This window comes from Solanum verrucosum, unplaced genomic scaffold, assembly GCF_900185275.1.
Source record: "Solanum verrucosum unplaced genomic scaffold, falcon-dt-bn FXZP01000165.1, whole genome shotgun sequence".
Classification (NCBI taxonomy): domain Eukaryota; kingdom Viridiplantae; phylum Streptophyta; class Magnoliopsida; order Solanales; family Solanaceae; genus Solanum; species Solanum verrucosum.
Genome location: NW_026020340.1, coordinates 1,232,740 through 1,249,722, shown reverse-complemented (window position 1 = coordinate 1,249,722; position 16,983 = coordinate 1,232,740). Strand labels below are relative to the sequence as shown.

The 16,983-nt window shown below is 31.6% G+C and overlaps 5 protein-coding genes across 6 annotated transcripts in view; all 5 read right to left on the bottom strand.

Moving 5' to 3' along the window:
* The window catches only part of LOC125837043 (uncharacterized), a 142,092-nt gene that overhangs the window by 87,333 nt on the left and 37,776 nt on the right, over positions 1-16,983 (bottom strand). The window lies entirely within an intron of this gene.
* LOC125837046 (SKP1-like protein 11) lies at positions 2,304-2,780 on the bottom strand. The gene has a single exon (XM_049516186.1). The coding sequence runs from the start codon at positions 2,778-2,780 to the stop codon at positions 2,304-2,306; it is 477 nt and encodes a 158-aa protein (XP_049372143.1).
* Positions 3,586-4,062, bottom strand: LOC125837047 (SKP1-like protein 12). The gene has a single exon (XM_049516187.1). It carries the CDS (start codon positions 4,060-4,062, stop codon positions 3,586-3,588), a length of 477 nt encoding a protein of 158 aa, XP_049372144.1.
* Positions 6,872-7,702, bottom strand: LOC125836974 (uncharacterized). Its single transcript, XM_049516116.1, has one exon. It carries the CDS (start codon positions 7,700-7,702, stop codon positions 6,872-6,874), a length of 831 nt encoding a protein of 276 aa, XP_049372073.1.
* Positions 16,203-16,679, bottom strand: LOC125837045 (SKP1-like protein 11). The gene has a single exon (XM_049516185.1). The coding sequence runs from the start codon at positions 16,677-16,679 to the stop codon at positions 16,203-16,205; it is 477 nt and encodes a 158-aa protein (XP_049372142.1).

The window sequence follows — 16,983 nt, the reverse complement described above, 5'->3', positions numbered from 1 at the left end:
ATATTATTATTGTTATATAGATGATAGATCCATGAGAAGACATCATAAATCAATTAACCATATAGTATTATCTTTTTGAGTTGAATTCTTTTACTGATTTTAATAATATTTTTTTGTTAGTCTTTAGCAAGACAATTGCCCAAGATCAACAAGTTAATGATTTGCAATGTGTTGATCCAATGACCAATGTAAAATGCAGGGAGAAGGAAGATTGTTTGATGATTTGCCATAGAAAATATCAAGATAAATTATATGGTGTATCTTGTATAAAAAGCCCATATTATCCACATAGTTTTTGTCTTTGTGGCTATTATTGTTAAAAGGTTAAAAATGTTAAATTCTCTTCTTAGACCTAACATTTGTTTGATCAAATTATATTAGAAGGTACTTTGATGTTCTATGATTAAAAAAAAAAGTATTTAATGTATGGGGTAATTTGTACGAGTTATTTCAGTATCGAGATGATTGAGGAGATGAACTGTTACTAGTTATAATTTTTAGTATCGAATGATTATTTTAGTAGTACTTTTAAAATAGTGATCTTTTTAGTTTTTTTTTTTTTTATACATATTATGTTATCAAAATAGTTTTGTTATTAGACACATTTGAGTTGTGATTTAAAAGGCAAAAATATGTGTTAATAGTTGATATAAGAATTTTCATTAAAGATAGTAAAACTTGACATTTCTTTTCATCATATATGATTTGATTATAATCGAATCAAAATGATAAAAAAATGTATTTTCTTTGAGTCAAACTTTCTATCATTATAGTTCACATAGTTTGAATGACGCTTGAATAAAATAAAATAAAAAATAATTAAAATTTACATTATTAAAACATAAATCTTACAAAAAAAAATTACATATTTTGACAAAAGACATTTAATGTTTCTTTCCTGAACATTTATAGGAATAATAAAATGGACTAAATGGAATAACTCTATCTTAATCCCAATTTAATTAGGAAACTATCCGAATATTTTCGTTTATATATAAATATTATAACCATGGCTAGACAATTCATAACATTTTCTCAAAAACACAGACTCAATATATAATCAAAGTATAAAATATGGCAAAAGTTTCAATTTACTACTGTTTTCTTCATATTATCATATTTTTGTCAGGTTTGTGCATTTACACTCATTTTTTTAAAAGAAAAAATATATATTTTTGTTTTGCATTTTATCTATTTAATTATTAATATTATATAAATTGAAAAGTTAGTACTATCTTTTGGATCTTCTTTTGGAGATTTGTTTGTGTATATTATTTTCTTGAGTTGAATTCTTTAATTGAATTTATTTTTTTTGTTATAGTTCTTAACTTGACAATTGCTCAAGACCATCAAGTTAAAGATTTGCAATGTGCTACTCCAATTTTCAACATAACATGCAAGGTGGATGAAGATTGTATGCCTAGTTGCAAGGATAAATATAAAGATAAATTTATTAGTGCAAGTTGTATATTAAGTCCAGATAAACTTGATCGTATTTGTCTTTGTGGCTATTATTGTTAAATGTGATCAAATAGTAAGGATTCATATAGCCAAAATAATATAATGGGGAATCAGTTTAAACAATATAACATAATAAAGAGGTATATCTGATCCGTTTCTATTCATTGAGTTTCACGATTACAATATATGTTGTTAAATTATTTATTTTTATAATTAATATTAACGCAAAGTGTTTATTTATATATTTAATTAATAACTACGTATTTGTATGATCCAATGCAATTATATTCTTTCATTTCATCTCTAGTAGAGTAATTATGACCCAATACAACCATGTTTGATCAGCTTAATACGAACACTTCAATATAATATATATTAGGTGCTTAATTAGAATTTAAAAAAATTTGAGTGTCTACTCAATAAAATTTATTGACAAGTTTACTTATGAGATTTCACCGAATTCATTATTATTGTATTGACAAATTTAAAGAGTTAATTGATGCTTTGACCTTGAAAACGGAAACGACAAAATTTATGATCGAACGAGAAATTCGAAGATGGAGAGAACATATTCGATACAAAATCATAAAGATTTAAGGATATGCTAGTCAAAAGAACGAGAAGGGTGTTACACCATTTGAGATATTTTTTTTAATTGATAATGGACAATATAACTACTTGATTTTCAAAAGCAAAAACAAGGTATATAAATTAGAATTTTAATATGAATCAAACTCTAAATTTAAACACGGAACAATTAATACGAATCCACAATAGCTAAACTCAAACCCTAGACCAAAAAAATAAATTAAAACCACTAAATTAAATCAAACCTAAGAAATCTAATCAAGAGATTCATCAATTTCATCGCCTTCATGAGCCCACGTATGTTCTTCACGAACCTTTTCTTCTTCCTCTGGAGTATAATCATTAATAATATCAAATATCTGACGAACAGCTTTCACAGACTTGTTCTTAATTCTATCTGCAATTGTCTGACACAACAAATTGATCAAATTGCTAATGTGAAGATAATTTGCCGCAATTACAAGTTCAAACATGTTTTCATAGCTCTTATCCTTCATAAATTCCTTATCAAATTCCTTAATTTCTTCTTCGTTTGAATCCGTCTTCTCCCCATGCTTTTTCATGTACTCAATAATTACAATTAGGTTTTGAGTATTCACATTAGGCAATGGGATAAGGGTATAATCGTCCTCAACCATATTTTTTATCGTTCCAGACTGAACCGCAACCGATTCTTCAATCTCAAATTCATCACCATCTGATGATTTCAAAATCAACTTTTTTGAAGCCATTGATTTTTTTGGAGAATAAAAATTAATTAAATTGTGAATCAGAAGAATAATAGAATGTGTTAAGAGAAGGCTATGTGAATTAGTGTATTTATAGGGTCGATTTTTTTATTATTTTTTTTGCGTTTTCCACTTTCCTTGTTTTAATTGGTTTATGAAAAAAAAAAAAAAAGGATTCCTTATAGAATTGGTATTATTATTCAACTTTGTGTTTATTACGTAAAAGTTGTTATTATTTGTTTTGTTACATAAAAAATATTTTATTTTTTATAAAAGTAACTCTGACAAAATTGGATTAATATTCAAAAGAGAGGTTAATTAGAAAAAAGATTGCAAGAAAAAAATAACAATAAAATATTTAAGACAAAAATGAGATGATGCAATATATAGTAGAGACATACTGAAGATTTGATATGAAATTACGTTATTACTAAATATATCATTACTAATAAGGAGAAGATGATGGTTTGAGGGCCTTATTTTTGGTAATTATTATTATAAGTTTTGTTTAATGAAAAATAAATTATATTGTGTCATTTTTTTTTGTTCGTTTTGATATATTAAAGTATTTTTTTTTGGTCAATTTTTAAATTTAATTTCCACATGGATATGTTTAGACCACAAAATTACAAAAAAAAAATTGGTATATATACAAAAGCAAAAATTACGTATATAAATTAAAACACTAAGTTTAAAGACAAAATAATTACATAAAAAAAAACAATAGCTAGACTCAACAATAAAACTCAAAACTCTAGACTAAAAATAAATAAATTAAAACCACTAAATTAAATCAATCCTAAAAAATCTAATCAAGAGATTCATCAATTTCTTCTCCTTCATGAGCCCACTTATGTTCTTCACGAACCCTTTCTTCTTCCTCTGGCGTATAATCATTAACGAGACCAAATATCTGACGAACAACATTCACAGACTTGTTCTTGATTTTACCAGCTATTGTCTGGTACAACAAATTCATCAAATCGCTAATGTGAAGGTAATTTGCCGCAACTAGAAGTTCAAACATGTTTTGATAGCTCTTATCCTTCAAAAATTCCTTATCAAATTTCTTAATATCTTCTTCGTTTGAATTTGTCTTCTCCGCATGCTTCTTCATGTACTCAATAATTAGAATTAGTTTTTGAGTATTCACATTAGGCAATGGGATGAGGGTATAATCGTCCTCAATCATATTTTTTATCGTTCCAGATTGAACCGCAATCGATTCTTCAATCTTAAATTCATCACCATCCGATGATTTCAAGATCAACTTTTTTGAAGCCATTGATTTTTTGGAGAATAGAAATTAATTAAATCGTGAAGATGAATAATAGAATGTGTTAAGAAAAAGCTATGTGAATTAGTGTATTTATAGGGGTGATTTTAATTATTTTGGTTTACCACTTTCCTTTTTTTAATTGGTTTATAAAATAAAAAAAGGAATCCTTATAGAATTGGTATTAATTAAACTTAGGCGGTAGAGTAAAATTTTACTGATAGTTATTCAATTTGGTTTAGGAAAAACTACCTAATTGTATTTATCAATATAAATTACCTATTTTGTCACCTCTAATCACGTGTAGTTAAAACTGAATTTATTGGTTCTGCATTTATCTAAAAACATTCGTGACTTAGATAATAAAATTAAAAAGCAGCAGAAGAACAAGAAATAAAATAAAAAGAAGAAGAATAAGATAATTGATATGTCATGTAATTATAATTATATACTTAGAAAATTTCTACAAAAGATAAATTATGGATTGAACTTCATATAATAATGAGATGAATTTTTAATTTTAATTTTTACTACTTGCAAATTTAGATTCTAATAAATTAGTGTCATTCAGTGATAGCAAGAAGCAAATTAAATCTTAGATGATGAATGATTTACAACTCTTATTTTTTTGGCAATAAAACTGTGACTATTACCATACCAAAACAAAGTATTACAATTTAGGAAAGAAAAAACTATAGCATCTAGCTACTTACTATCTACCACAAATCCTATGTATTAAATCTTGACAATTTCTTGCTTTTCTAGATTCCGTAACTCTTTCTAGTCTAACTTGTAACTCCTTTATTTGTGCAATGATGAAATTTGTATTTACATGTTTCTGTCTAAACTGCCTCCAATTCCTCGCTTGCCAGGTATAATAAATTGTTGCTCCATACATAGCAGCTGCTGCTTCCTTCTTCAATTGCTTCCAACGTCTTCTTTTAATCCACGCCAAAATTTGTTGAATTGTGCCTCTTAGCAGTATCACACCCATCCAGTTAGCCAAATCCTTCCTCACTGTATTCCCCCAATGACATTCAGTAAACAAATGTTGGTGTGTTTCAGCACTCTCTTGCTCACACAAGCCACATGTTGCATTTTCAACTTGTATATGCATATTCTGTAGTCTATCTTTAGTGAGCAGTCTTCCTTGGTATGCAAGCCATAAGATAAATCTTTCTCTAGGCTGCATTATAGAGCTCCAAAGTAAGTCTGCCGTAGCTACTGGTCATGAAGTATGTGTCATTTGGTGTCAAAACATATTGTCCCCTTTGGTACCATTGGAGCATTTCCGTCTTCAAAACATTCAGTTTCTTCCAATACCAACTACAATCTTGGGGTGGTATGTGCTCCCAAATGTTATCTGTATCCTTCATGTATATCTCATGTACCAACTTGACCCATAATACATCTTTCTTGTTTGCCAACTGCCATAAGAGCTTCCCAACAGCAACTACATTCCATATTTTGCAGCTCTTGATATTTAATCCTCCATACTTTTTTGGTACACATACCTTATCCCATGCCACCAATGCTATTTTTTTGTGCCCTTCTGAGCTTCCCCATAGAAATTCTCTGCATATTTTATCTACTTCCTGCAACACACTCTGTGGGAGGATAAACAATGTCCCCAAAAATTATATATCGAGAACAAAACAACATTAACTATCTGTAGCCTCCCTGCATAGGACAGCTTCCCTGAATAACCTGAGGTAATTCTCTTTGTAATCTTCTCCACCAATTGGTAACAGTCCACCTTGTTCCATTTTTTTGAAGATAACGGCAATCCCAGGTACCGTATAGTACACCCATTGAGAACCCAATACTATTCAAAATTCTCAGCTTTGCTTCCTCAGTCATTCCAACAAGAAATATGTTAGATTTCTGCAAATTTGCTTCCAAGCTAGTCACAACACTAAAATGTTTCAGAGCTTCCATCACCCTCTTAATAGAATTTGTGTCGCCTTTGCAAAACACCATTAAAATCATCTGCAAATATTAAGTGTGTAAGTTTCGCTGTTTTGCACATTGGATGGTATTTGAAATTAGCCAGATCACTCATCTTCCTCATAATTCTCGTAAGATAATCCATAACTAATATAAATAACAGAGGGGAAATAGGGTCCCCTTGTCGAAGCCCCCTCTTGCCCTCAAAATATCCATATCCTTCTCCATTCACTTTAACTGTGAACCTCGTAGTGGTAACACATGTCATTACCAACTGCACAAAGGTTCGTGGAAAATTATAGCCCTTTAAATCTTCCTCTATAAAGTCCCAACTTACCATATCATATGCCTTCCGTAGATCAATCTTCATCATACATCTTGGAGTAGTTTTTCTATTATAATGCCTCAGCAAGTCATGACAGATTAATACATTATGAATTAATGATCTTCTTTCAACAAACGTTGCTTGATTACTTGCCACTACCACTTTTATGGCTTCCTTCAGTCTCTGACAGATCATTTTTGAAATGCTCTTGTACAGAACATTGCAACATGCGATGGGTCTGAATTGAATTGCCATCACTGGTGCGTCTATTTTTGGAATGAGAGAGATTACTGTGGAGTTTAACTGTGTTAGGAGCTCTCCCGTCTCCATAAATTCCAGAATTACGTGTGTCACATCTTGACCAATCACAGTCCATGCTGCTCTAAAGAATCCACTCTCATATCCATAAGGCCTCGGGCTTTTATTGATGTCAATACCAAACATAGCACTCTTCACTTCTTGTGTTGTATATGGTTTCACCAATAACAATTGTTGTTCAGTATCTAATACATCTCCATTTCTAAAAAATAAGCCACTTTCTATTTGTCATTTCTTTTCCTTTGTGCCTAGAAGGTCCTCATAATACTCCACAAAGACATCTGCAATTGCCTTCTGGTTTGTTTGCATTGATTCATTATTACCCTTCAACTGAAAACTAGTTTGTTTTAGCTTCCTGTGTTTTATAATTGAGAAGAAATATCTTGTGTTGTCATCTCCAAGTTTGATCCAAGTTGCTTTATTCCTCTGTTGTAAGTAGATCTCAGCCATGTACGAGGATCTCATAAACTTCTGGTACAATCTCTTCTCCTGCTCCTGCAAAGTCTTATCCGTTGGTTGGAGATGTAGCTCTTCTTGTGCTTTTGCAAGTTCAATTCTGTCCTCATCAGCTTCTGTGATGATATTTCTGAAATGCTGGCTATTTAGATTTCTCAGTCTTCTCTTTAAATACTTAAGTCTCTTCACAACTCTAAACATCTGGTGGCCTTCAATATTGTGGTCCCATGTCTCTTTCACAATGTTCAAAAATGAAGTATGACTAGCCCACACATTGCAATATTTAAAAGCTGGTTTCACTCTTCTTGGTCCATCAAGCAGTGAAATTACAACAGGACAATGATCACTCACTCCTTCTGGTAATAAATTTGCATTATAAGCCGACATATTCACTAACCATTCTGGATTAATAAACACCCAGTCTAACTTTGAGAACACACTAGCATCCCTTTTATCATTCCATGTATATCTGTTACATTTTCTAGGTAGTTCCAGCAATTCACAACTCTCAATACAAGCATGAAAGCCAGTTATTTCCACCATACTCACTGGATTTCCCCTTATCATATCCTCAACATTTAGGACAGAATTGAAGTCCCCCATTATTATCCATGGAAGCATGTTTCATGCGTTCATATCATCTAAATATTTCCACAACTCTTTCATTTTCTCTCTTGTATTGAAAGCATATACCATAGTTACCATGTACTTCAAATTGAGGCTTTGATTTCTTACTTTACAGGTTATCGCCTGGGCACAACTTGCGACTATTTGCACCTGAAAGTAATCTGGCCTCCAAGTTATCCATACCTTACCATTATAATGGTCGACAAGATTAGTAATGTAATCCCATCCTTCAAACAAGCTTCTAGCCACCCTGTAAATATTACTTATTTTGATCTTAGTCTCTACTAAACCCACAAATCCAGTACTTTCTTTACTACAAAGGAGTTTGATCTCCTTTTGTTTGTTAGGGTCGTTTAAGCCCCTAATATTCCAACACATCTGTTATCCATTCACGCTGGGAGTCGCATTCCCTTCCCCATTTACAGCTGTGGTCATTGAAGGTTGTTCTCTGGCTTCTTCTGTGTGTAGAACCTGAAATGTGTTCTTATGAGCCACCTCTCCCTGATGAACTTGCTTCCTCTGTCTATTTGGACTCAGTGACTTATTCACTGGAGTGGTCTACCCTGCTTTCCTTCTTCCTTGCATGGTAGTAGTTGTTCCGTTTTTCCCCACTCCATCAATGACCCTCTGGTTTATCATTCCAGTTTGTCTTCCTCTGTATTGATTGTCTTCCCCTGTTTCCTTTTGTTTCCCTTTGTCTCTCACTATGTTTGGTTGTTGCTTTTCCCCTCTCCTTTGATCAGGAGTTGGGTTTTTCTTCCTGCAAATCCCTTCATCATGTCCATACTTTTTACAAAAATTATACAGTGTGGGTTTCCAATCATACTGCACTTTTTGTTCAATCAACTCTCCTCTCTCATTTTTGAAGAAAACTTTATCCGGTAATTTCACTTTCATTTCCACTTCTATCAACAACCTGGCAAAACTCAGTCCCGATTTCCTCTCTGTATTTTGGTCCACCAATAATGGCTTCCCAATTAAACTTCCAATTTTACTCAGTCCTTTGGGACTACAGTATTTGAAATCTAATCCTGGTAATTTCACCCATATAGGAACAGTATACAACTCTTCTCAAGTAACCTCCATGTCTGGACTCCAAGCTTTAACTATCAAGGGTTTATTGTCAAAATGGTATATCCCACCTTGCAACACCTCCTCCTTCCCCATTCCAGAATCAAATCGTACCAGCACTATACCAATTTTCAACATCGAGACTTTGTTTATACCATACTTCCCCCACAATCGTTGTATGTAACCATTCATCACAGAGAAAGGGGGATGTGCCCCCAAAACGTAGCAGACTACAACATGTTACCAGTATGCAATCTCAGTGCTTATATCCTTAATGTCTATCTCACAGATTGAGGATTCACCTTGTTTCTCCGGAGTAACGAATTCAAGTTTAAATCCCGCCTTCGCTATCTTTGTTAGGTCAAAATTATCCCAGACTGACCCCTTTCGATTTAGTTTAGGGGATTCCTCCGCTTCATCAGCCCATGATTGCGATTTTGGTGTGTTCTGAATTGCTTCTTCCCATTCTTGCGTTGTGTTGACACCCAATTTTGGACCTTCACAATATATATTAATTCACGAGCTTCTTAACTCCCAAACAATTTAGAATACTTAATTTTATAAAATTCAAATACTTTTCAAAGTCATTTTAAGTGATCTTAGTCGATTCTCATAATTTATAAATAAGTGGATATATTTCATATGGTTTATAGATATAATCGGTATGTTTCGTGAATATTTGAAAAAACATCTCAAAAAGATTTTATTTTAAATATTATATCAAAATTAGTTTAGTTTAGATTGTGGTTAATTTTAAAAATCAATTGGTTTATAATTGAATTAATTATTTTATTTTGTTAAGATGAGAAGCTCATAAATTAATCACATTAATTCATCTTATTTTGATCTTTAGTCGAATTCACATTAGTCCAATTCGGCTATGGTCGAGACTCCGATTTGGCCATGATTTTAATTCATACGGTCTTTTCTCAAATTGCAAATTTATTCACTTGATAATCTTACCTTTAATTTTCTCTTAAACCAATTTTGGGCCGATTTGAATAATTTCAGCAACCCACATTCAAACCCAACTCCCTTTATTTCTCCAACCCATTCCCTCTTGTTTTCCCTCCAGCAGCCCACCAAAATGACCCCGACTCGGCCCGTTTCCTGCTAAAAAAGATCCCAGCAACGTTAATGATTCCAGAAATTGTACAGCAACAATAACATCTTCACGCTAGCAGAAGACAGAGCCATTAATGCTCAACGACAGCAGCTCCCAGCGATGGATCAAGCAGCAGCAACTCAGTACTGTCCAGCAGTACGGTTCCAGCAACCAAGCACGCGCTTCCGTTCTTGGGGGCTTCGAGATGGAGACACGTTGCGCCACAAGGACGATGAATTAATCCTAGGCGTTCGTCTCGCCCTTTCCTCTTCCGGAAGGGGTTGAATTTGCAGGTAAAGTGTGTCGTCCCCATTTGGTGAAAGAATTTTGGATTTCGAATTTTGAACGGTAAGCATTTCACCCGAATTCCCCCCAATTTCTACCCTAGTTCCCATTCTATAAAGGCTGCCATTATGTTCTTGAAGGGGGGGATTTTTTTTCGGAAGGGAAAAATCTTGAAAGGAGATATTTTTTAGTTGGAAATTTAGTGCTAGAGAAGATAGTTGGAGAAAATATTGAGAGGGACTAGCTGAAATCTGAGGGGAAATACAGTGAACCACTAGCTTAAACTTCACATACAAATGTCAGGAAATAAATTCCAGAAGCAGAGAGAGTGAGAGTTCCGGCGTTGATCGAGTCTTTGCTCGTTTCTCTATTCACGTGAGTTCATCGGAGTCGTCGTTTGTGGTGGTAGGAGTTCTGCTCGTGTCGTCCCCGTCGCTGCTCCAAAGAAGGTAAAAATCCTTTCTAGTCTTTATTCATTTCAATTCCTAGTCTGATTGCTCTACTTAAAGGTTGTTTCTTTTAGGAGCTTTTCTTTCTGTTTTTGGTGTAGCTCCTTTATAATGCTATCTTCAATCTAGTGTATTGTTCTGTTATGTTATTCTTGCTGTCACGAGAAGCATGCTTCGTTTCTACATCCGGTTTATTGAATATGCCACCAATTTGCGATTGGCTTGTGTTTTTCTATTGAAATTGTGAACTCGGGTTCATATGTTTGGCGTCTTGCTGCCTCAATTATGAATATTGTTGTTATTTATTTATTTTTCCTTCTGCTCTACACCAGCATAAATATATAGTTACGTCGACTTCGTTTTAGTTTATTTTATTTTTCTTTAGTTTTATATAGTCTTGAATTTGACTCAATATTAAAAATAACCAAAGAGTTTTGTATACGTGTGAATTGGTAATATAAGTTGATAGTTTTTGTTGCATTATATATTAGTGTATGTAAGAGGTGTCTTCTTGCCTGCCAAAACAGAAATAAGCATATAGATAAGTTAAACTCTTGATTATCAATGTGTTTAGTCATTATTTTCATTTCATAAGAAGCCATCTATAGCTCTATTCAGTTTCCTTTTTAAATAAAATAAATTGTGTTAGCATGTTAGCACATTTGACCGAACCAGTGGCATTATTTGATGGATTTTTTTAGACGAAATGATCTTGTTCTTTGAAATATCCTTGGCAAATTCCTTGCTTCGTGTGTGTTTATTTAATTTTCCAGATTTACATTGAGGTGTCGCTTACTGTGGTCCATTTTGGGTATAAAGTTTGTCTATTTTGTCTCAAAAGTGTGGATTTAGAGTGTTTGGATTGGACAATTTGTTTCAGCTAGTTATTTGTTGTAATTTGATCGTATTGTTGAAGCACACTATTTCTTCCCCCCATTTCTCTACTTGAAGCTGTAAAAATGTTGAAGTCCCTTCGTTTATCTATGTCATTTACGTATTGCTTTAATCATACTATTTTGCAGATTTGAGCATGTGTAAAATTTTGACTTCATTCTAGGATCGCATGGGCCTTCTCTTACTTTGTTTAATCGTATGATATAATGATACGTATTTTTCTATTTTTTTTGGAGTCATTGTTGGTTTAAAGAGAGGGGAAAATATTAGTTTATTTATGCTTGTCATTTAGTCAAACTTTGTTTAATCGTATGATATTATGATACGTATTTTTCTATTTTGTTTGGAGTCATTGTTGGTTTAAAGAGAGGGGAAAATATTAGTTTATTTATGCTTGTCATTTAGTCAAATTAATATTTGTTTACTCTTTTCTTTCTTGACATCAAAGACTTGGCCATATTGATTCTCATAAAAAAAAAAAAGCATGTCTTGACCCACTTGCCCTCTGTTACTCATCCCTGCTAGAATATGTTTGCTTGTTAATGCTTATCATTGCCTCACTATTTTGCATGACTGATTGTCCAAAGCGTGTGATCACCAGTGGATTATAGTCTAGTCACTGTAGTTTGGAAACTCTAGATAAGATACTGATTTAATTATTACTGGAATTTTAAGATTGCTCAATTTAAGCCATAGCTTGTAGTAGTTTAAAGACGTCGAAGTGTCATTCGTGTCTGGATTTAAGGCACTTGGTGACACATTATCTTTTATCGTATAAATATTAAAATATGGTAGTAGATAAATATTAAAATATGGTAGTAGATAACTATTAGAATATGGTAGTGGATAAATATTAGAATATGATAGTAGATAAATTTTAGAATATGGTAGCATATAAATTTTGTTTTATTTGATTCTTACTTACTAATTTCTATTCTGTGTTTGCATGTGAAATCCGCCTGAGTTCACCGTGAACTCCCCTTTTTTTGCATTTCGGGAGAGCCTTAAAGGCTCAAACTTCCTTCCGAGTCAGCCATCTAAAAATCAACGAACAAGTCTCGGAGTTAAAAAAATACGAAGCATTTCGAGAGTTAAGGGGATTGGGCCAAAGGCCCACTCTTATTTCCAAAGAGATGTATTTTGTTATTTTGGGCCTAAGCCCTTGTCATTTTATTTATTAATATTCTTGTTAGAATTTAGGACAGGTGAGAAAATTGGGCCTGAGGCCCAAAGGAAATAATATATTTTCTTTGTTAGTCTAGGCCAGGTGCAAAGAATGAGCAAGAATTGAGCCGAAGGCCCAAAAATAAAAATAGGCCTAAGTAGTGGCCCAGGCGGACAGATCCAGACTTGGGCCCAAATTCTCTTTTCCCATCTATTTAACTGCTATTACGTGCTTATTTGTTAAAAAATAATATTAAGGTTCCGAAACTTCAAATCCCCGAAAGATACCCATTTTGAATTAATTACTTTACTAAATTACTCATCTTTCACTTGACTTAAATAAATAATAAATAAATAAGTTTATGAATGCTTCACTTAGATAATATTTCATTATTTTTCTATTAAAATAGGTCTCAACTATAAAGTAGTTCACTTTTGCAATTTAAGATAAGTTAAAATATTTTAGCCAAATAATTAATTGTCGGATAATCGCATATTAGCGGGCATTTCGGGTGCTTTCAAACCCTTTCCGAAATGCTAATAAGAACCCCCGAACCCCCCCCCCCCCACCCTAAGTATTTTCAATTGATTCTCTGTTTTAATCTATTGAAAATCAGTTTTCTTGATTTTTCTTAAAAATTAAGTGGCGACTCTTAAAATCAGTCAAAAATATACTTTAAATAAAACAGTAGCATTAGATCCCGTAGGTCTGCTCGCACTGGTTGATTTCATCGACACTGTTGCCGCCACACCTGAGTTCTCTACTATTTCCTCTATTTCAGTTGTTTTCTCTACCAGATCTGCTGCCGAAACTTCTTTCCCCTGTCCACCCTGTTGTTTCAGTTGCTTCAAAGTCTGTAGGTCACTTTGTTGTGCCATGTGAGCCTTCTCCGAGGGAATCTTTGCTCTCTTCCCCATGGACGACGCACGTGACTTATGCGCCGAGAGAAACCAGAAAACACCTCTATCTTGCTTAATGAATGATGATTTACAACTTAACAATGAATATTTTCACAATTGATACCAATAGTTGAATTTCTAAATTAAGAGCATGTTTGACGTTGCACCTAAAATTAAAACTACTTATTTTTAAAAGTGCTTTTATAAAATAGCTTTTCAGAAAAGTGATTTTCAAAAAAAATAATTTGTGTTTGGCAAATTCATTTGAAAAGTGCTTTTGATAAGCAATGTGTGTTTGACTAAAATATTTTATTTTTAAAAAAAAAAAACTTTTGACATTGCTGCTAAAAACTGCTTATTTTTCAGAAGCGCTTTTATAAAATAGCTTTTCAGAAAAGTGATTTTCAAAAAAAGCAATTTGTGTTTGGCAAATTCATTTGAAAAGTGTTATTGATATGCAATGTGTATTTGACTAATTTTTTTTAAAAAAAAAACTTTTGAGAGTCAAATTACGAAAAATGACAAGTATCAATGTGCTTTTAATATTAAGATTATTTTTATAGAGAGAAACTATTTTAAACATCTAATACAAAAACTTTAATTACATTTTTAATTTAATTATTTAAAATGTACATATTCAGATTTTCAATCAATATTGTACATAGATTAATATTGTTGAAAATTATTAAAAAGAAGAATCTATTTGTTATTTGTTTCCTATTTTTTTGGATTCAATCTTAGCTAATCTTTCTTTTTTTGTTATAATTCTCTAAAGTTTTTAAAAAATAAAAATAAATAAATAAATCGTAAATTAAGAAAAAAAAATCTTATTTCTTACCTTTTTGGAAGGGTCTAAATCTTTAAATGTTACTTTTTCTTTAATCCTACAAAAATATTGTTGTTACTTTTATTTCTAATTCTGTAATATAATACGTAAAGTAATATATACAATATAATATATAAATAACAATATAAAACATAAATAAAATCAAAATTTTATTATATAAAAATAAAAAGATAAAATTCTTGAATGAAAATACATATGTATATTTGTTACATATATACAATTATCTAACAGATATACATATATAATTCGCCTCTCCCCACTCTTTACCCTCTCTCGCTCGCCTCTTTCCTCTCTCTCTCCCAATCTCGTGCGCCTCTCTCCTCCCTCTCCCAATCTCGCTTGTCAGATATAGAATACCTATGTATATCAGTTATATATATACAATTATTTGAAAGATATACATATACAATTCGACATACATACATATACAATTAACCTCTCTCGCTCGTCTCTCTCCTCCCTCTCCCAATCTCGCTCGCCTCTCTCCTCTCTCTAACATGTAGATACGAATCATAATTAGCAAATTATAGCTATGGAGCATAATTAAGTTATTTTTTAGTGGCTATATATATATATAGAGAGAGTGTGTGTGTTGAAGACCATAAAAATAAGTTTTTTTTTTCATAAATAACTTTGCATTTTTTTTAAAAAAACTTTGGTATTAGGCTACTAATTAGCTAGATCCGGCACTGTCAATGCACTCAGCCACCTAATAATCTTTCGAAAAAAAAAGATATGTGTAATCGCTAAAAACAACAATATCATAATGTTAGAAAAGGAAATCTAATCAACTTATTATTCTTCTTATTATTATCATTATTAAGAACAATGAATATATGTATATTAATTACATATATACAATTATTTTGACAGATATACATATTAAATTCACCTCTCTTCACTCTTTGCCCTCTCTCGCTCGCCTCTCTCCTCTCTCTAACATGTAACTAAGAATCGTAATATAATTAGCAAGCTATAGCTATAGAACGTAATTAGCAAATTATAGCTATGAATCTCTTAAATATACTTCCTAATATAAATCATAAGTAAAACTTAAAACACAATACTTATAAGTATACCAATTATAGATGTCCAAACATAAAAGAGACAAAAATGATTAACTCCAACTTAATTTCGAATCTAAACATTTTACACCCACATATATATAATTCGATTTTTTCGGTTTTTATTTTTTAAAATCCGAAACCAAACCAAACAAGGTAAATTATTAATTCAAAATCAAATTAAAAAACTAATCCAAATAAAAATTTGATTTTATTTTTTGATTTAATCCGAATAGTACATACCCCTACGTTAAATTCTTAAACGTATGTATATTCTTGAGTTGAATTTTTAACTTAATATTCTTGAATTGAATTTTTAAAACGTATGTACTTGAATTAAATTCTTAATGATTTGCAATGTCTACCTTAATTTAGGTGCTTAATTGCATTCCAACTCACATATTTATGCACGTATAAAACATGCACATATAAAACAAGGAAGTGATTAATCAATATCCATAAAACAAGAATATCATTAATTAACGAAGCATGAGCAAAGTTGATATATTTTTTTAAATTGTTAATGGGACAGTATCATATAACTTTTTTTATTTTCAAATCAGAAATTACGTATATAAAACTCTAAATTTAAACACAAAATAATTAATAAAAATCAACAATTGCTTAAAACTCAAAACCCTAGACCAAAAAAATAAAAATAAATTAAAACCACTAAATTAAATCAAACCTAAAAAATCTAATCAAGAGATTCATCAATTTCTTCTCCTTCATGAGCCCACTTATGTTCTTCACGAACCCTTTCTTCTTCTTCTGGCGTATAATCATTAATAACACCAAATATCTCCCTAATAGCCTTCACAGACTTGTTCTTAATTCTATCAGCTATCGTCTGACACAACAAATTGATCAAATCGCTAATGTGAAGATAATTTGCCGCAACTACAAGTTCAAACATGTTTTGATAGTTCTTATCCTTCAAAAATTCCTTATCAAATTCCTTAATTTCTTCTTCGTTTGAATCCGTCTTCTCCGCATGCTTATTCATGTACTCAATAATTAGAATTAGTTTTTGAGTATTCACATTAGGCAATGGGATGAGGGTATAATCGTCATCAACCATATTTTTTATCGTTCCAGACTGAACCGCAATCGATTCTTCAATCTCAAATTCATCACCATCAGATGATTTCAAGATCAACTTTTTTGAAGCCATTGATATTTTGGAGAATAAATATAAATTAAATTGTGTAGAAGAGAATAATAGAATGTGTTAAGAAAAGTAGTGTATTTATAGGGGCAATTTTATTTTTTTTGGTTTACCACTTTCCTTTTTTTAATTGGTTTATAAAAAAGGAATCCTTATAGAATTGGTATTAGTTAAACTTAGGCGGTAGAGTAAAATTTTACGGGTAGTTATTCAATTTGGTTTAGGAAAAACTACCTAATTATATATTTATCATATTTATTAATTTTCCTTATAGGTTGAAATAATTACATATCATCTCATTAATTAATAA